Source organism: Artemia sp. Qi Xiang Cuo, chromosome 7 (genome assembly GCF_049724085.1).
Source record: "Artemia sp. Qi Xiang Cuo chromosome 7, ASM4972408v1, whole genome shotgun sequence".
In the NCBI taxonomy this organism is placed as follows: Eukaryota; Metazoa; Arthropoda; class Branchiopoda; order Anostraca; family Artemiidae; genus Artemia; species Artemia sp. Qi Xiang Cuo.
Window position 1 is genome coordinate 72,228,067 of NC_142800.1, and position 20,794 is coordinate 72,248,860.

A 20,794-nucleotide genomic window follows, 5' to 3' on the forward strand; every position below is an offset into this window, starting at 1 on the left:
TAGCTTTAGTTAAGAGTCTAGAGTTTTAGCTTATAGTCTTAGCTTAGAGTTTTTGTTGAAGTTGTAGTTTACTTTAGTTTTAGTTAAGAGGTTAGAGTTTCACCTTAGAGTTTTAGCTTAGAGTTTTTTGTTAGGGTTTTTCTCTAGTTTATTTATAGCTAAGAGTTTATAGTTTTAGCTTATAGTCTTAGCTTAGAGTTTTAGTTAGAGTTGAAGTTTACATTAGTTTTAGTTAAGAGTTTTAGCTTAGAGTCTTAGCTTAGAGTTTTTGTTAGAGTTCTAGTTTAGTTTAGTTTTAGATAAGAGTTTAGTTTTTTACCCTAGATTGTTAGCTTAGAGATTTAGTTAGATTTGAATTTGGTTATAGTTAAGAGTTTAGAGTTTTAGCTTAGAGTCTTGACTTAGAGTTTTTGTTAGAGTTCTAGTTTAGTTTAGTTTTAGTTGAGTTTAGAGTTTTACCTTAGAGTCTTAGCTTAGAGCTTTAGTTAGAGTTGAATCTAGTTTAGTTATAGTAAGAATTTAGAGTTTTAGCTTAGAGTTTTAGTTAAAGTTGTAGTTTCGTTAAGTTTTACTTAATAGTTTAGAGTTTTAGCCTAAAGCTTTAGTTAGAGTTGAAGTTTAGTTTAGTTATAGTTAAGAGTTTAGAGTTTTTAGCTTAGAGTCTTAGCTTAGAGTTTTAGTTAGAGTTGAAGTTTAGTTTAGTTTAGTTTTACTTTATAGTTTTAGCTTAGAGTTCTAGTTTAGTTTAGTTTTAGTTTAGTTGAGTTTAGAGTTTTAGCTTGGAGTCTTAGCTTAGAGTTTTAGTTAGAGTTGAAGTTTAGTTATAGCTAAGACTTTAGAGTTTTATCTTAGAGTCTTAGCTTAGAGTTTTAGTTAGAGTTGAAGTTTAGTTTAGTTATAGTTAAGAGTTGAGAGTTCTAGCCTAAAGTCTTAGCTTAGAGTTTAGTTAGTGTTGAAGTTTAGTTTAGCTATAGATAAGAGTTTGGAGTTTTAGCTTTAAGTCTTAGCTTAGAGTTTTAGTTAGAGTTGAAGTTTAGTTTAGTTATAGTTAACAATTTAGAGTTTTAGCTTAGAGTCATAGCTTAGAGTTTTTGTTAAAGTTGCAGTTTAGTTAAGAGTTTAGAGTTTTAGCCTAGAGTCTTAGCTTATAGTCTTAGCTTAGAGTTTTTGTTGAAAATCTAGTTTACTTTAGTTTTAGTTAAGAGTTTAGAGTTTTACCTTAGAGTCTTAGCTTAGAGTTTTTGTTAGAGTTCTAGTTTAGTTTAGTTATAGTTAAGAGTTTTGAGTTTTAGATTAGAGTCTTAGCTTAGAGTTTTAGTTAGAGTTGAAGTTTACTTTAGTTTTAGTAGAGTTTAGAGGTTTAGCTTAGAGTCTTAGCTTAGAGTTTCTGTTAGAGTTCTAGTTTAGTTTTAGTTAAGAGTTTAGAGTTTTTAGCTTAGAGTCTTAGCTTAGAGTTGTTGTTGAAGTTCTAGTTTAGTTTAGTAATAGTTAAGAGTTTAGAGTTTTAGCTTAGAGTCTTAGCTTAGAGTTTTTGTTAGAGTTCTAGTTTAGTTTAGTTAAGATTTTAGAGTTTTACCTAAGAGTAGTAGGTTAGAGTTTTAGTTAGAGTTGAAGTTTTGTTTAGTTATATTTAACACTTTTTAGTCTTAGCTTAAATTAATAGATTAGACTCTTAACTAAGTTTACAATTTATTTAAGTTTTATTTAAGGGTCTATAGTTTAATAATATATTCATAGTTAAAAGTATTTGTTATAGATGAAGTTAAGTTTCGTTGTTTTTTAGATTTTAGAGTTTTTAGATTATAGCATAAGCTTATAGTTTTAGTTAGAGTTCTAGTTTAGTTTAGTTATAGTTAAGAATTTAGAGTTTTGCCTTAGAGTATTAGCTTGGAGTTTTAGTGAGAGTTGAAGCTTAGCTTAGTCTTACTTTATAGTTTTAGCTTAGAGTCTTAGATTAGAGTTTTAGTTAGAGTTATATTTCATTTTAGTTATAGTTAAGAGTTTGGAGTTTTAGCCTAGAGTCTTATCTTATAGTTTTTGTTATAGTTGTAGTTTAGTTTAGTTTTAGTTTGTAGTTTTGAGGTATACATTATATTATTATATTAGATTTTTAGTTATAGTTGTAGTTTACTTTAGTTATAGATAATAGTTTAGAGTTTTATCCTAGAGTCATAGCTTAGAGTTTTAGTTAGAGTTCTACTTTAGTTTAGTTATAATTAAGAGCTTAGAGTTTTAGCTTAGAGTCTTAGCTTAGAGGATTTGCTAGAGTTCTAGTTTAGTTTTAGTTAATAGTTTAGAGTTTTAACTTAGAGTCTTAGCTTAGAGTTTTTGTTAGAGTTGTAGTTTAGTTTAGTTATAGTTAAGAGTTTGGAGTTTTACCTTAGAGTCTTAGCTTAGAGTTTTAGTTAGAGTTGAAGTTTACTTTAGCTTAAGAGTTTACTTATCTTAGAGTTTTTGTTAGATTTCTAGTTTAGTTTAGTTATAGTTCAGAGTTTTGAGTTTTAAATTAGAGTCTTATCTCAGAGTTTTAGTTAGATTTGAAGTTTATATTGGTTTTAGTTAAGAGTCTAGAGTTATAAGCTTAGAGTCTTATCTTCTACTTTTTGTTAGAGTTCTAGTTTAGTTTAGTTTTAGTTAAGAGTTTAGAGTTTTAGATTAGTCTTAGCTTAGAGTTTTAGTTAGAGTTGTAGTTTGGTTTAGTAATAGTTAAGAGTTTAGAGTTTTAGCTTAGAGTTTTTGTTAGAGTTCTAGTTTAGTTTAGTTTTAGTTAAGAGTTTAGATTTTTACCTTGGAGTCTTAGGTTAGAGCTTTAGTTAGAGTTGAATCTAGTTTAGTTATAGTAAGAATTTAGAGTTTTAGCTTAGAGTTTTAGTTAAAGTTGTAGTTTCGTTAAGTTTTACTTAATAGTTTAGAGTTTTAGCCTAAAGCTTTAGTTAGAGTTGAAGTTTAGTTTAGTTATAGTTAATAGTTTAGAGTTTTTAGCTTAGAGTAATTGTTAGAGTTATAGTTTAGTTTAGTTTTAGTTAAGAGTTTAGAGTTTTACCTTAGAGTCTTAGCTTAGAGTTTTAGTTAGAGTTGAAGTTTAGTTTAGTTTTATTTTATAGTTTTAGCTTAGAGTTCTAGTTTAGTTTAGTTTTAGTTTAGTTTAGAGTTTTATCTTGGAGTCTTAGCTTAGAGTTTTAGTTAGAGTTGAAGTTTAGTTATAGCTAAGAGTTTAGAGTTTTAGCTTAGAGTCTTAGCTTAGATTTTTAGTTAGAGTTGAAGTTTAGTTCAGTTATAGTTAAGAGTTAAGAGTCTTAGCCTAGAGTCTTAGCTTAGAATTTAGTTAGAGTTGAAGTTTAGCTTAGCTATAGTTAAGAGTTTGTAGTTTTAGCTTCAAGTCTTAGCTTAGAGTTTTAGTTAGATTTGAAGTTTAGTTTAGTTTTAGTTAAGAATTTATAGTTATAGCTTAGAGTCATAGCTTAGAGTTTTAGTTAAAGTTGTAGTTTCGTTAAGTTTTAGTTAAGAGCTTAGAGTTTTAGCCTAGTGTCTTAGCTTATAGTCTTAGCTTAGAGTTTTTGTTGAACATCTAGTTTACTTTAGTTTTAGTTAAGAGTTTAGAGTTTTAACTTAGAGTCTTAACTTAGAGTTTTTGTTAGATTTCTAGTTTAATTTAGTTTTAGTGAAGAGTTTGGAATTTTACCTTGGAGTCTTAGCTTAGAGTTTTATTTAGAGTTGAAGTTTACTTTAGATTAAGTTAAGAGTCTAGAGTTATAGCTTAGAGTCTTAGATTAGACTTTTCGTTAGAGTTCTAGTTTAGTTTAGTTTTATTTGAGAGTTTAGAGTTTTAAGCTTAGAGTCTTATATTAGAGTTGTTGTTGAAGTTATAGTTTGGTTTAGTTTTATTTAAGAGTTTAGAGTTTTAGTTAGAGTTGAATTTTAGTTTAGTAATATCTAAGAGTTTAGAGTTTTAGCTTAGAGTCTTAGCTTAGAGTTTTTGTTAGAGTTCTAGTTTAGTTTAGTTAACATTTTAGAGTTTTACCTAAGAGTCGTAGGTTAGAGTTTTAGTTAGAGTTGAAGTTCTGTTTAGTTATATTTACCCATTTTTAGTTTTAGCATATATCCATAGCTTAGACTCTTAGCTGAATTTGTAGTTTAGTTAAGTTTTAGTTGAGAGTCTATAGTTATAGCCTTGAGTTTTAGCTTAAAGCTTTATTTAGAGTTGATGTTAAGTTTAATTATAGTTAATAGTTAAGAGTTATTAGCTTAGAGTCTTAGCTTAGAGTTTTTGTTAGAGTTCTAGTTTAGTTTAGTTTTGGTTAAGAGTTTAGAGTTTTGCCTTATAGTCTTAGCTTAGAGTTTTATTTAGAGTTGAGGTTTAGTTTAGTTTTACTTTATAGTTTTAGCTTAGAGTCTTTGCTTAGAGTTTTAGTTAGAGTTGAAGTTTAGTTTAGCTATACTTGAGAGTTTATAGTTTTAGCTTCGAGTATTAGCTTAAAGTTTTAGTTAGAGTTCTAGTTTAGTTTAAGTTAAGAGTTTGGAGTTTTAGCTTAGAGTCTTAGCTTAGAGTTTTAGTTAGAGTTGAAGTTTACATTAGTTTTAGTTAAGAGTTTAGAGTTTTAGCTTAGAGTCTTAGCTTAGAGTTTTAGTTAGAGTACTAGTTTAGTTTAGTTATAATTAAGAGCTTAGAGTTTTAGCTTAGAGTCTTAGCTTAGAGGATTTGCTAGAGTTCTAGTTTAGTTTTAGTTAAGATTTTAGAGTTTTACATTAGAGTATTAGCTTAGAGTTTTTTGTTATAGTTATAGTTTAGATTAGTTATAGTTAAGAGTTTGGAGTTTTACCTTAGAGTCTTAGCTTAGAGTTTTAGTTGGAGTTGAAGTTTACTTTAGCTTAAGAGTTTACTTAGCTTAGAGTTTTTGTTAGAGTTCTAGTTTAGTTTAGTTATATTTAATAGTTTAGAGTTTTACCTTAGAGTCTTAGCTCAGAGTTTTAGTTAGAGTTGAAGATTACTTTAGTTTTAGTTAAGAGTCTAGAGTTTTAGCTTAGAGTCTTAGCTTAGTGTTTTTGTTAGAGTTCTAGTTTAGTTTAGTTTTAGCTAAGAGTTTAGAGTTTTAGCTTAGAGTCTTAGCTTAGAGTTTTAGTTAGAGTTGAAGTTTAGTTTAGTAATAGTTAAGAGTTTAGAGTTTTAGCTTAGAGTTTTTGTTAGAGTTCTAGTTTAGTTTAGTTTTAGTTAAGAGTTTAGATTTTTACCTTGGAGTCTTAGGTTAGAGCTTTAGTAAGAGTTGAAGTCTAGTTTAGTTATAGTAAAAATTTAGAGTTTTAGCTTAGAGTTTTAGTTAAAGTTGTAGTTTCGTTAAGTTTTAGTTAATAGTTTAGAGTTTTAGCCTAGAGCTTTAGTTAGAGTTGAATTTTAGTTTAGTTATAGTTAAGAGTTTAGAGTTTTTAGCTTAGAGTCATTGTTAGAGTTCTAGTTCATTTTAGTGTTAGTTAAGACTTTAGAGTTTTTCCCTAAAGCCTTAGCTTAGAGGTTTAGTTACAGTTAAAGTTTTGTTTAGTTTTATTTTATAGTTTTAGCTTAGAGTTATAGTTAAGTATAGTTTTAGTTGAGTTTATAATTTTAAATTAGAGTATTAGCTTATAGTTTTAGTTACAGTTGAAGTTTGGTTATAGCTAAGAGTTGATAGTCTTAGCTTAGAGTCTTAGATTAGAGTTTTAGTTAGATTTGAAGTTTAGTTTAGTTATAGTTAAGAGTTAAGAGTCTTAGCCTAGAGTCTTAGCTTAGAATTTAGTTAGAGTTGAAGTTTAGTTTAGCTATAGTTAAGAGTTTGGAGTTTTAGCTTTAAGTCTTAGCTTAGAGTTTTAGTTAGAGTTGAAGTTTAATTTAGTTTTAGTTAACACTTTAGAGTTTTAGCTTAGAGTCATAGCTTAGAGTTTTAGTTAAAGTTGTAGTTTCGTTAAGTTTTAGTTAAGAGTTTAGAGTTTTAGCCTAGAGTCTTAGCTTATAGTCTTAGCTTAGAGTTTTTGTTGAAAATATAGTTTACTTTAGTTTTAGTTAAGAGTTTAAAGTTTTACCTTAGAGTCTTAGCTTAGAGTTTTTGTTAGAGTTCTAGTTTAGTTTAGTTATAGTTAAGAGTTTGGAGTTTTACCTTCGAGTCTTAGCTTAGAGTTTTAGTTAGAGTTGAAGTTTACTTTAGATTTAGTTAAGATTCTAGAGTTATAGCTTAGAGTCTTAGATTAGACTTTTAGATAGAGTTTTAGTTTAGTTTAGTTTTAGTTAAGAGTTTAGAGTTTTTAGCTTAGAGTCTTAGCTTAGAGTTGTTGTTGAAGTTATAGTTTGGTTTAGTTTTATTTAAGAGTTTAGAGTTTTAGTTAGAGTTTAATTTTAGTTTAGTAATAGCTAAGAGTTTAGAGTTTTAGCTTAGAGTCTTAGCTTAGAGTTTTTGTTAGAGTTCTAGTTTAGTTTAGTTAACATTTTAGAGTTTTACCTTAGAGTCTTAGGTTAGAGTTTTAGTTAGAGTTGAAGTTTAGTTTAGTTACTAAACTAAACTAGGACTCTAACTAAAACTCTAAGCTATGATTCCAAGCTAAAACTCTAAACTCTTAAATATAATTAAACTAGAACTCTAAATAAAACTCTAAGCTAAGACTCTAAGCTAAAACTCTAAACTCTTAAATATTACTAAACTAAACTTCAACTCTAACTAAAACTCTAAGCTAAGAATCTAAGCTAAAAATCTAAACTCTTAACCAAAACTAAACTAAACTAGAACTTCAACAAAAAATCTAAGCTAAAACTATAAGATAAAAACTATAAACTCTTAAAAAAAGCTAACCTACAATAGAGGACTTGAAACATCTCTAAGCTAAGACTCCTTTCAAAAACTCTAGACTCTTAACCATATCCGATGGTATAGACATTTTTATTTAAAACTGTAAGCTCGGTCTCGAAGTTGCAGCTCTAAACTCTTTAAAAACGACCATCTTAGGTAAAACTCTAACAAAAACACTTATCTAGGAGTTTAAGGTAAAACTCTAAAATCTTAACTAAAACTTAACTAAACTATAACTTCAACAAAAACTCTAAGCTAAGACTATAAGCTAAGACTCTAGACTAAAACTCTAAACTCTTAACTAAAACTTAACTAAACTACAACTTTAACTAAAACTCTAAGCTATGACTCTAAGCTAAAACTCTAAATTCTTAACTATAACTAAACTAAACTTCAACTCTAACTAAAACTCTAAGCTAAGACTCAAAGCTAAAACTCCAAACTCTTAACTAAAGCTAAGACTATAACTCTAACTAAATTCTAAGCTAAGACTCTAGGCTAAAACTCTCAACTCTTAACTATAACTAAACTAAACTTCAACTCTAACTAAAACTCTAAGCTAAGACTAAGCTAAAACTCTAAACTCTTAACTATAACTAAATTTCAACTCTAACTAAAACTCTAAGCTAAGACTCCAAGTTAAAACTCTAAACTCAACTAAAACTAAACTAAACTATAACTCTAAGCTAAAACTATAAAGTAAAACTAAACTAAACTTCAGCTCTAACTAAAACTCTAAGCTAAGACTCTAAGGTAAAACTCTAAACTCTTAACTAAAACTAAACTAAACTAGAAGTCTAACAAAAATTCTAACCTAAGACTCTAAGCTAAAAACTATAAACTCAAATAAAACTTAACTAAACTACACCTTTAACTAAAACTCTAAGCTATGACTCTTAGCTAAAACTCTAAATTCTTACTATAACTAAACTAGACTTCAACTATAACTAAAACTCTAAACTCTTAACTAAAACTAAACTAAACTAGAACTGTAACAAAAACTCTAAGCTAAGACTCCAAGCTAAAACTCTAAACTCTTAACTATTACTAAACTAAACTTCAACTCTAACTAAAACTCTAAGCTAAGACTGTAAGCTAAAACTCTAAGCTCTTAACTAAAACTAAACTAAAATAGAACTTAAACAAAAACTCTAAGCTAATACTATAAAGTAAAAACTGTAAACTCTTAACTAAAACTAAACTAAACTAGAACTCTAACAAAAACTCTAAGCTAAGACTCTAAGCTAAAACTCTAAATTCTTAACTAAAACTACTGTAAACTTCAACTCTAACTAAAACTCTAAGCTAAGATTCTAGTTTAAAACTATAAACTCTTAACTAAAACTAAAGTAAACTAGAACTTCAACAAAAACTCTAAGCTAAGACTATAAACTGAGACTCTAGGCTAAAATTCCAAACTCTAAACCAATACTTAACTAAACTTTAAATTTAACTAAAACTCTAAGCTATGACTCTAAGCTAAAACTCCAAATTCTTAACTATAACTAAACTAAACTTCAACTCAAAGCTAAAACTCCAAACTCTTAACTATAGCTAAACTAAACTTCAACTCTAACTAAACTCTAAGCTAAGACTCTAGGCTAAAACTCTCAACTCTTAACTATAACTAAACTAAACTTCAACTCTAACTAAAACTCTAAGCTAAGACTCTAGGCTAAAACTCTAAACTCAACTAAAACTTAACTAAACTACAATCTAAGCTATGACTCTAAGCTGAAACTCTATATTCTTAACTATAACTGAACTAAACTTCAACTCTAACTAAAACTCTAAGCTAAGACTCTAAGTTAAAACTCTAAACTCTTAACTAAAACTAAACTAAACTAGAACTCTAAAAAAAACTCTAAGCTAAGACTCTAAGCTAAAAACTCTAAACTCTTAACTATAACTAAACTAAACTTCAACTCTAACTAAAGCTCTAAGCTAATACTCTAAGCTAAAACTCCAAACTCTTAACTAAAGCTAAACTAAACTTCAACTCTAACTAAACCTCTAAGATAAGACTATAGGCTAAAACTCTAAACTCTTAACTAAAAATCAACTAAACTACAACTTTAAATAAAACTCTAAGCAATGACTCTAAGCTCAAACTCTAAATTCTTAAATATAACTAAATTAAACTTCAACTCAAAGCTAAAAATCCAAATTCTTAACTATAGCTAAACTAAACTTCAACTCTAAATAAATTCTCAGCTAATACTATAAGCTAAAGCTCTCAAATCTTAGCTATCACTAAACTAAACTTCAAATCTAACTAAAACACTAATATAAGACTCTAGGATAAAACTCAATAATCTTAGATATAAATAAACTTCAACTCTAACTAAAACTCTAAGCTAAGACTCTAAGCTAAAACTCCAAACTCTTAACTAAAACTAAACTAAACTAGAACTTCAACAACAACTCTAAGCTAAGACTCTAAGCTAAAAACTCTAAACTCTGAACTAAAACTAAACTAAACTAGAACACTAATAAAAACTCTAAGCTAAGACTATAAGCTAAAACTCTAAATTCTTAACTAAAACTACTGTAAACTTCAACTCTAACTAAAACTCTAAGCTAAGACTATAGGTTAAAACTATAAAATCTTAACTAACACTAAAGTAAACTAGAACTTCAACAAAAACTCTAATCTAATAATCTGAGCTGAGACTTTAGGCTAAAATTCTGAACTCTAAACTAATACTAAACTAAAATACAAATTTAACTAAAACTCTAAGCATTGACTCTAAGCTAAAACTCCAAATTCTTAACTATAACTAAACTAAACTTCAACTCAAAGCTAAAACTCCAAACTCTTAACTATAGCTAAACTAAACTTCAACTCTTAACTAAACTCTAAGCTAAGACTCTAGGCTAAAACTTTCAACTCTTAACTATAACTAAACTTCAACTCTAACTAAAACTTTAAGCTAAGACTCTAGGCTAAAACTCTAAACTCAACTAAAACTTAACTAAACTACACTCTAAGCTATGACTCTAAGCTGAAACTCTATATTCTTAACTATAACTGAACTAAACTTCAACTCTAACTAAAACTCCAAGCTAAGACTCTAAGTTAAAACTCTAAACTCTTAACTAAAACTAAACTAAACTAGAAGTCTAACAAAAACTCTAAGCTAAGACTCTAAGCTAAAAACTCTAAACTCTTAACTATAACTAAACTAAACTACAACTCGAACTAAAACTATAAGCTAAGGCTCTAATCTAAAAACTCTAAGCTTTTAATTATAACTGAATTAAACTTCAAATATAAATAAAACTCGAATCTAAGACTATGGGCTAAAAATCTAAACTCTTAAATAAAACTCAAGTAAACTACAACTTTAACTAAAACTCTAAGCATTGACTCTAAGCTAAAACTCTAAATTCTTAACTATAACTAAACTAAACTTCAACTCAAAGCTAAAACTCCAAACTCTTAACTATAGCTAAACTAAACTTCAACTCTAACTAAGTTCTAAGCTAAGACTTTAGGCTAAAGCTCTCAAATCTTAACTATAAATAAACTAAACTTCAACTCTAAATAAAACTCTAATATCAGACTCTCGGATAAAACTCTAAACTCTTAAATATAAATAAACTTCAACTCTAAATAAACCTCTAAGCTAAGACTCTAAGCTAAAACTCCAAACTCTTAACTAAAACTAAACTAAACTAGAACTCTAACAAAAACTCTAAGCTAAGACTCTAGGCTAAAACTCTAAACTCTTAACTAAAACTAAACTAAACTAGAACTCTAACTAAAACTCTAAGCTAAGACTCTAAGCTAAAACTCTAAACTCTTATCAATAACTAAACTAAACTTCAACTCTAACTAAAACTCTAAGCTAAGACTCTAGGCTAAAACTCTAAACTCTTAACTATAAGTAGACTAAACTTCAACTCTAACTAAAACTCTAAGCTAAGACTCTAATCTAAAACTCAAAAGTCTTAACTAAAACTAAACTAAACTAGAAATCTAACAAAAACTCAAAGCTAAGACTCTAGTCTTAAACCCTAAACTCTTAACTATACTAAACTAGAACTCTAACTGAAACTCTAAGCTAAGACTCTAGGCTAAAACTCTAAACTCTTAACTATAACTGAACTAAAATTCAACTCTAAATAAAACTCTAATCTAATGATACAGTTTAAAACTCTAAACTCTTAACTGTAACCCAACTGAACTAGAACTCTAACAAAAACACTAAGCCTATAATCTAAGCTAAAAACTCCATACACTTAACTATAACTAAACTAAACTACAAAGCTTATAATAACTATAATCTATGACTAAAATCTAAAAACTTGAAGATCTAAAATATAAATTAACTAGGCTATAATCTAAGCTATGACTCTAAGCTGAAACTCTATATTCTTAACTATAACTAAACTAAACTTCAACTCTAACTAAAACTCTAAGCTAAGACTCTAAGCTAAAACTAAACTAAACTAGAACTTAAACAAAAACTCTAAGCTAAGACTCTAAGCTAAAAACTCTAAACTCTTAACTAAAACTAAACTAAACTAGAACTCTAACAAAAACTCTAAGCTAAGACTCTAAGCTAAATCTCTAAACTCTTAACTAAAACCAAAGTAAACTTCAACTAACTAAAACTCTAAGGTAAGAATCTAATTTAAAGCTCAAAACACTTACCTATAACTAAACTAAACTAGAGCTCATACAAACATACTAATCTAGGACTCTAAGTTAAAACTCTAAAATCTGAACTAAAACTCAACTTAATAAGAAATTAATCAAAAAATATAAGATAAGACTATAAAATGAGATTCTAGGCTAAGACACCATAGTCTCAACTAAAACTTAACTAAACTTTAACTTTAACTAAATCTCAAAGCAATGAATCTAAGATAAAATTCTAAATTCTGAATTATAACTAAAATAAACTTCAACCATTTATAAGGCGCTAAGCTAAGGCTGAAATGTAAACTCTTAACTAAAACTAAACTAGACCTCCAACAAAAACTCTAAGCTTAGATCATAAGCTAAAATTCTAAACTCTTAACTAAAACGAAACTAAACTTCACCTCTAAGTAAAGCTCTAATCTAGGGCTCTAGGCTAAAACTATAAACTCTTAACTAAAACTAAACTAAACTAGAACTCTAACAAATACTCTAATCTAAGACTCTAAGTTAAAACTTTAAACTATTAACTATAACTAAACTAAACTTCAACTCTAAATAAAACTAAGCTAATACTCTAGGCTTAAACTCTATGCCAATGTGTTAAAGAAAAAACCGGAAAAATTATGGATAATTTCTAAGTCTAAAAAATTCAGTCCGAAAAAACTTTAAAAAATTCAAAAAAGGGAGGGAGGAAGGGAGGGGCTCGTGGGGCCTTTGGGGGCGCGGGAGGTCTTTGGGGGCCCGGGGGGGTCTTGGGGGGCTCGGCAGGCCTTCGGGGGACCTTTGGGGGCTCGGGGGCTTTTGAGGGCCCGGGGGGCCTTTAGGGGCCTCTGGAGGGCCGGAGGGAGAGGACCCCTTTGGGGGTCCGGGGGATGGGGAACTTGGGGTTGGGGTAGGGGACCTCCCAACACTGTTCAAATGTAAGTGTATTATAAATACCACAGAGTTTCACCCCAAATAATCCTCTAAAATGTCTCTAATGGTTTCGGCCAAATCATCTTCTAAAATGTCTCAAACGGTTTCGCCCAAATAATCCCCTAAAAGTAATTTCTGCGTGTTCCTCTGTTTCGGCATCCCTGCGCTGTCACATTTGAAATTCCTAGGAAACCCTTTCCCGCATAAAATATATTCAATCTGTCTTCATCTCGAAGGTGTTCCTTACTACACTATTATGGCTTTGATAGAATATCAATTTATATCTCTGACCTAAAGAGCAGAGAAGCCATATTTAAAAATAGAATATCAATTTATCTCTATCAGTAAATATCAGAAAAGCCATATTTAAAAATATAATTTGTATCTCTTTAGAGTTCCGTATAATTCCTAGGAAAAAAGTGATGTTATTTCCAATTCCGATGACTTCGATAGAATATTAAACAATTTATCACTAAGTCTAAAGGCTAGAAAAGCCATATTTAAAAATATAATTTCTATCTCTTTAGAGTCCCGTATAATTCCTAGGAAACAAGTGATGTCATTTCTAATTCCGTTAGTGGATCAATTATTCCCCTTAGAAACAACAAACTAATTCCCCTTTCGTGGATCAATAATTCCCCTTAGAAACAACAAACAAATTCCCCTTTCGTGGATCAATAATTCCCCTTAGAAACAACAAATTAATTCCCCTTTCGTGAATCAATAATTTCCCTCGATTACGCAAATCAATTCCCCTTTCGTGAATCAATAATTCCCCTCGATTATGCAATCAATTTCTCAGAAATCCACTTCCCCCTCTTGTCCTAGATCAATACATATCTCCCCCCGTCAATGCGCATGTGCAAACTTCGCCCTGGAGTCATTACACCTAGACGAACAACAACAAATAAATCGACCTTGACCCCATTAGACTCGATCGATAATCCTTGAATAAATTATGTGCGTACGGGAGTCATTAGGTCTATGACTCAGTTTTCCAATAATTTGAGGTATATTCTGAATAATTTCGACATTTTTTTGTTGTCTTTGTACCCCTTTACTCTTACGCTCAATTTTTTTTTTCAAGGAACACTAAGCTGTTTAACATTATTTCGCGTGTTTGTTTGAACCATATTGACCTAGTTAATTATTAAGTAAATTATTTTTTTAATGTAAAGCTGAGACGGTAACCTATCAAGGTGGTATCAAGAGGGGGGGGGGGGGGTAGAGAGGCATTACATTTAAATGATAATATCTCGAATTTTTTATTTAAAGCAGGGATGCCAAAAAGTTAATTACTTTTATTTAATTTAAAGCAGAGACGGTATCCTATCATGGTGGTTTCCAGAGGGGGGGCTGATAGGAAGCTATCATATTTAAATGATAATACCTCGATTTTTTTTAAAGCAGGGATGCCAATGCCAATAAGTTAATTATTTTGTTTTAATTTAAAGCAGAGACGGTATCATATCAAGATGGTATCCAGAGGGAGGGGGGGCATAGTTATTATATTTAAGTGATAGTACCTTGAATTTTTTTTTTGAAAGCAGGGATGCCAAAAAGTTATTTTTTTTTAGTTCAAAGTAGAGACGGTATTCTATTAAGGTGGCAAGGTGGTATCCAGAGGGGGGGGGGGGGGGTTAGGGAGGTATTATATTTAAATGATAATATTTCAAGTTTATTTATTTTTTAAAATAGGAATGCCAAAATGTTAATTATTTCTTTAATTTAAAGCAGAGACGGATCTCATAGAACATTATATGGCTGCTTTAAAAAAAAATACAGAAGGGAGTGTGAAGGGAGGTGAGAGACGTTAACAAGAATATGACAGTTTGGTTACTACCAGTAGCTACTAGGTGGAGTATCCTATGAAAGTGCACTGTCAATGAGTAGAGAAAGCAAATTTGTCAATTTAAGCTGTGATTTGAGAAAGATTGATGATAACATTGATTGCGCGAGCGACGCGCCGCCAACATCTTACCGGCGGCGTTACGGCGGCGCGCCGCCGCTACTGTTTTGGGCCCCGCCACCGCCGGTCTTCCCTCATAAGCGCGGCGCCGGTGTCTAGATACAATGCATTGGACTTAGACAGAATGCATTGGGCTTGTATAATTTGGGTTATATATTTGCACATTAGAGGTGGGGGTTAGGTTAGGTTAGATTGGGTTAGGTTTCCATAATTTTGTTTCTAAGGTATTAATTTATCATCATGTTTTGTTATATGTCATTAGGATTAATCTAACTTCACTTCTTGGATGTGTTTCGAATAACCGACAAGTACCAATAACATAAATAATAATATAAAAGTAACGGTTTTTTGGAATAAATAGTCCGAAATTCATATGAACAAATAGATCAAAACCAATAATGAACAGAAATTAAAATGAATACGGTAATCAAGCCAAACATAAAATAAACAAAAATTACCATAAATAAGATTAACAGTCCAATCAGGCGCGTGGGGAAACGCTCTAAAACCTATCGGTACCATGGGAAAACCGATCGTTTTTTCCCATAGTACCGATTGGTTTTGGGGCTAGCATTTTTTTTCTTGTTTCCCTAAGGCACTGATCTGTTTTTCGTGTGTCGCCGAGCAAAAATGAGCAATCATTTTTGAAAGTGGATAGCATGTCAATTTTTTTGAAATAATTTTTTTTCTCAATGGAATATTTTGACTGTATAAGTTGTTTTTTTTGTTCGGCACCACGGCCAAGGTTTAAAAAAGGTGAAGAGGTTTATTTTCCATCTAGGAACGACCTTGGTCTATGCACCCCCCCCCCAGGGATAATTTAAAGAATTGGGCCTCGAAAGTTTCTTTTTAGTTATTTCATCCCATCTCTGTTTCTGAAACCCCCTAGTCCTCCCGCTAAGCAAGGTTCGTAACTACGATTATAAATTACAATTAATGATATGCCTGATGATGATTGGTCATTATAAAATGGCGTAATGACCCTCTACTCCATACTATATATACATGATATTGACCTTCTAGTCCATACTATATATACATGATATTTCTTTTCAGGCCTATCAGAGTTACTTCAACCCATTCACCTTATTACCATCCCCAATTTGGACAGAAGACCCAATCAATCGACCCTTGGCATTCTACTTTCCAGCATAGTCCTTTCTACAGAACACAGGGAGACAACTTTAGATCCCTGACATCGCCTCTTGATGACTTTCAGAAAGACATCTATGACGACAGGTATTTTCAACAAAACGGAGTGCCGATTAAAGTGCCGACAGGACAAGCAATTGCACCAGGGATTAGAGGGCAAATTTTATACACAGCAGGAAACATAGAATCTCTAGAGGATCAACTAAATGATGAGCAAAAAACAGAAAACTCAAAGATATTTATCTCTTCAACCGAAAGGCAGCTTTTACAGTTGCTAGGTCACGCTTCATCAGTTGGTAATAACCTCGAAAAGCCGTTTATCTTAGATACAGAAATCAAAGACAATCCATGGAAAGACAGAACTGAAGAAAAAGAGTATGAAAACCGTGATTTAGATTCTACCTCTATGATGGAAGACGAAGCACTATCGCAAAACTCAAGCAAAGAGACAGTGCAAGAACGAGGAAACAAAGAGAGGCATCTCGACAAAACAACTAGAACAGAGTTAGGTTCCTCTGAAGATAAGAACATCGAAGAAAAGGAAAATGAAGAAGAATATTTTTCAGAAGAGACAAGCCCAAAGTCACCAACATTAGTAGCTGCAACAGGAATACCGCCTACGTGGACAAAGCTACCCCTTCTTCCCCCTCCAAGACCGCCTGCAGCTAATCGTGGCTCTTTTTACAATGGGGTGCCTAAACATAATCAAGAGCACTATAACAGACATCACAGACCTGACTATGGACTTAGTGCAGCATCTATTTTTGCAAGAATAAAACCCCACATCAAAGGAGATACAATCCCTAACAATTTTACTCACCACCCTGTTCGTGATCTCTATACCCACAAACCAATTCAAGAGGAAAGTGAAGAAGAATACTATGACGATGATTATTCGGAAGAACAAGAGCAAAATATGAGGAACCTATCATCTTCAAGTACAGATCCGCTTTTAAATTTAGCTGCAAGTACGAATAGCAGAGTAAATAGAGACGAAACCACTAATATCATTGCTACAACTATAAATTCTCTAACAGAAGCTGATGAAGAAGATCTGCCGCTGGCTAAAACATTTAAGGCCGCGATTATTTACTCTCAGCAGTCTAAAGCAGCAACACCTTCAAATGCCAGGGGAGCTGGAGATCTAAGCAACTATAAGAAAATATCTCGTGAGGGAAAAATAGAAGATCCAAAAATAGAGGCTACTACTGTGAAACAGAAAACTTCTCAAGCGTACGTTGAATTAGCTAGTAAACGGATCGGGGAATCAGAAGAAACTAAAGATGACAAAAACGATGACATGGAAGATATGAAAGATTTCTTAAAAAGTAGCGTGAAGCCCATTCAAAAGGATAATACAAGCGGGATTGGAGACAATAAAGCAAGGAAAGACACAAAACCAGGGGGAAGTGAAGGAAACACAGATAATGATGAGAAAGATAAGGTTGAAACTAACAAGGAAAATAATGAAGTGCCTTCGAAACATTCGCCACATTCGATGGAAAAAGAAAAAAAAGTGACTATTATAAAACCAGGAGACGTAAAGTCTTTACTGAAAAGTTCACAAGGAGAAAGTTTAAGTGAAATTCTTCAAAGAAATGGTTTATCACTACCAGAGTTCTTAAAAAACGGATTAAGAATCGAAACAGAAGTAGAAAAAGAAATAGGAGTCAAGCCCAAAACAAAAGAAAAACAAAATCAAAGGGAAGACTCATCAACTTCTGTAGTGCTTCTTCAATCATCAACACAAAGGCATGAGAACAAAAAACCTGCTTTTGATATGACACAAATAAAGCCTGTAAGTCTTTCTGATCTTTTAAAGTCCAGTAGCGATACTAAAATTCTTTTGAAAAAACCTTCAAATTTATTTGCTGCAATTTTTGACAGAAACACAACAACAACGCTGAAATCAGATGAAATAAGTACAACTACTGAAATCCCAGCAACGAATAAAAGCAGATGGTCTCCTAGAACCAAACCTGAGGCGAATACAACAAAATCAAGAACTAATTTTCAAGAAGTTAAAGAAGATGAAGAATCACCTACAACCACAGAAACAATTAATTTCTCATCAACAAAGAAAATTCTAAAACAGTACAGTCCGCCAGGTAGTGTTGGAGAATATGGACAGTTTGATGCTGGACGTGGCCACTCATACGGAAGTCATCGCCCAATACATAGAAAACGCCTCGACGAGAAATCAATGATATCCAATCGAACTCAAAAGACTTTTTATAGGACAGACTCTACTTCTATAGAAGAAAGCGAGGAGGTAGAGACAACAACTATCCCAAATACTACAAACTTTATCCTTGATGACGAGGACGAAGCAGAAAAAACAAAGTTTATAGACATACCGGTGGAAATACGCGGCGCTATTATTGCCAGTTCAGCTATTGGTGTATTTGCACTGGTTGTATTTTTAGTTATATTTATAATTTTGTGGAAGAGGAACCGTAAAGTGCAATCTGGAGTTAGGGCATCACACTTAATCAGGCGTGCCATCGAAAATGCCACTCTGGCAGGGAACGGTGATTCAGAGACGTCAAGTACCTCTGATACAATATTTAACGTCAATTCTAGCTATAGGAAAAATGGTTTCTGGGGAACGTTAGGGCGATCTGTTTGGAAGTGATTAAGTGGTTAAATATGAATTGTAAGGTTTAGATGTAATCAAAACTACCAATTAGAACTAGACGAAAATGTTTTCGATCAAGTAAAGACTCACAATTTGTGATATAAATATATAAATTTGTGTTGCCAGATGCATGGTATCAGATAACACAGCGATAAAAATGAAAAATGCGAAAAAGCACTATTTTTTTTTATTTAAAACGCACCAAAGGTACCATTTTTCAAAAAGAAAAATATTCATGCAAACTTGAGTAATCCAGTAAGCGACCACCTTAAAAGCGCCTAAACGACAAATACACAATATCTGGCAACACCAATATGTATTAAAGAAACAGTTGTATTTTGCTATTTATTCTAGTGGCTTATAAAGTCGTCCTTGGCAATTGTTTAAACGTGCACATGAGATTTTTTTTCGTTAATTACAGCAGAGAAAGTAAAAACCAGTGAGCCGATACTGACTTTAACAAATAGGTGCAACAAGTATAGCGCACAAGAAAGGCCGAAAATAAATGATAGTCGTGTTCCAAGTTTTTTTTTGTCATATTATAATTTATTCTGTCTGCAGCTTGTGTTTGTATTCCATTCTAGACTTCAAATATATAGCGGTGGTAACACATTTAAACCTAGTGTCTAATTTAATGGTATTAAAAAGAAAAACTTTAACTAAAAATTAAAAAAACACGCGAAAAAGTATCATGAATCTAATCTTCATTTGTATTCTAATTAGCATAACAGAAAAAAAGAGGAAAAAAGGAGGTCTAAATAATACTCAAAAACCCTTGCAAAACTACTATCCAGCTTAGTGTGAAGAAGAAACAACTTAACTAAAAACCGAAGATAAGCAACATAGTATCGTATATCTTAATTTGTATTTTAATACGCAAAACCCAAAACAGAAAAGATGATAACAAAACAAAAGGGCGAGTAGAGATCTGAAAATAGAAACTCAAGTGTTAGGGAGGAAGGGGTTTTAAAATAAACATTCCCACGAGATAAATACAGATGATATTATCCCTAAAGACTTCCCTTGATTTAGCCGTGGTTACCTTAGTAGCAGAGAACTAAACCCATTTCCTAAGTTTCAAAATCGTGTTGAAAACAGCTTAGCTCCTTACAGCCAGGGGTAAAGCTTTGACGGTTTTAGGCCCAAGCGTTTTCGTCAGTCCGTTTTTGCGAGATTTTCGGGGGAATCCCCGAAAATCGGGGATAGTGGAAACACTGAACAGAACACAACTGATGAGCCAAAAGTAAGTAAAGAGAGAGGTGATACTGAAATCTCAGCTACCTTTCTTGGGAGACATCTGAAGGTTTACAAGTGAGCAAGGAATTTCTCTGTTGTTTTAAAATCAGTTTTCTGTGAATAAGCTGCGTGGCGGCTGAGTGCACCTGGCAAGTCCAGTTTTTGCTAAGAAAACACATCCATCAGTGATAATTTATTACCCCCCTGGCATTGTGCGCCCCAAGGCCCGGGCCTATTGGTAAATCCTGACCTGCTTACATCAATTAATAAAAGAGGAGAAAAAGAAGGAAAACGATTGGAAGCCAAAAATAGCAACTTACCGAAATCGATCATAAGTAAAACCACTCCTAAGATTTTTGAGCCCTGCGTTAGTTGACATCTGTAAAAAATAAGACTTGATAGGAGAGACGCGTATTAAGCAAGAATAACGGGAAATGGCAAGATTTTACTGAAAAATATCGCGCATGACATAATTCGAGGGTAGAACCAAATTATATTTTCTTTAACTTCATCTTGGAGCATTCACAGAGAAACAGAACTAGAATATTATTTAATGATGTTCTGACTCACCTTGATTGCGGAGGAGGGGGGATAGGAGAGCAATTTACACATGAACCGCAAAGAAAAGCCGAATTTTCAACTTTTCTGAGAAAGGTCGGTATTCCGCAAGCCTGACCTGCTCCTTACCCTGCACCAATACAACAAGGACAAATAACAGAAAACAGAAGCCTTCTAAGCTCTCACAAAATCTGATGAGCATTCCTCTCAGGCTCGTGGAATATTTTTTTCCATTCCACTTTTCCATTTACTATGTTAGTGTCTCATAGCTAACTAATTATCAATAGTGAATTCCAGACATCTCAAAATATAATTGGAGGGATGAGTGTTAAAGCAAATCCTGTCCATTTATGTAATTCTGTGGAATAGTTACCTCTACATATCAGTAATTTGTGCATTAGCCTTGAAGTTGAAATATTTCTAAGCATTGCGGCGCATAAAAATAACAATTTTTTTTCAATTTTCTGGAATAAAATAATAAAGAATAAATAAATAGGACGGCTTAAGCTATAACTGTCATCTTAGAAAAATTCGGGAGGTGTGCTTTTTTTCAAACCACCTTGCAGATATGATGATGCACCTTATACCACTTTTCCAGCCTCCATGTGCAGTTACATACAACTATTTTTCTACTTCACGACTTTTTTTTCTGCATAGGTTATATAATGTGTGTAAGCTATAGATACACTTCCAACCCCTTTGTCCTAAGGGAAGTATATAGCTACACTTCCAACAGCATTGTTCCAAGGGTTATGGACTTTCGTAACAAAGAAACACTGAAATGTTGGGAAACACAATATGAACCAGAACACTGAAATGTACCGAGACAATGAAAAGTACAAAATTTTAGAAGTTAGAGTCATATG

At 31.8% G+C, this 20,794-nt stretch overlaps 2 protein-coding genes across 2 annotated transcripts in view; one reads left to right on the forward strand and one right to left on the reverse strand.

The window, feature by feature from the left end:
* Nucleotides 1-19,452, forward strand: part of LOC148950662 (uncharacterized) — an 82,613-nt gene extending 63,161 nt beyond the window's left edge. Inside the window, exon 4 of the mRNA XM_089092543.1 lies at nucleotides 15,401-19,452. Within this exon, the coding sequence (XP_088948669.1) occupies nucleotides 15,401-18,131 (2,731 nt within the window). The 3' untranslated portion in view covers nucleotides 18,132-19,452. The remainder of the gene's footprint in view (nucleotides 1-15,400) is intronic.
* LOC148950660 (actin-histidine N-methyltransferase-like) overlaps nucleotides 1-20,794 on the reverse strand; it is a 243,758-nt gene that overhangs the window by 178,711 nt on the left and 44,253 nt on the right. Inside the window, exon 6 of the mRNA XM_089092544.1 lies at nucleotides 19,691-19,749. Coding sequence (XP_088948670.1) covers nucleotides 19,691-19,749 — 59 coding nt within the window. The remainder of the gene's footprint in view (nucleotides 1-19,690; nucleotides 19,750-20,794) is intronic.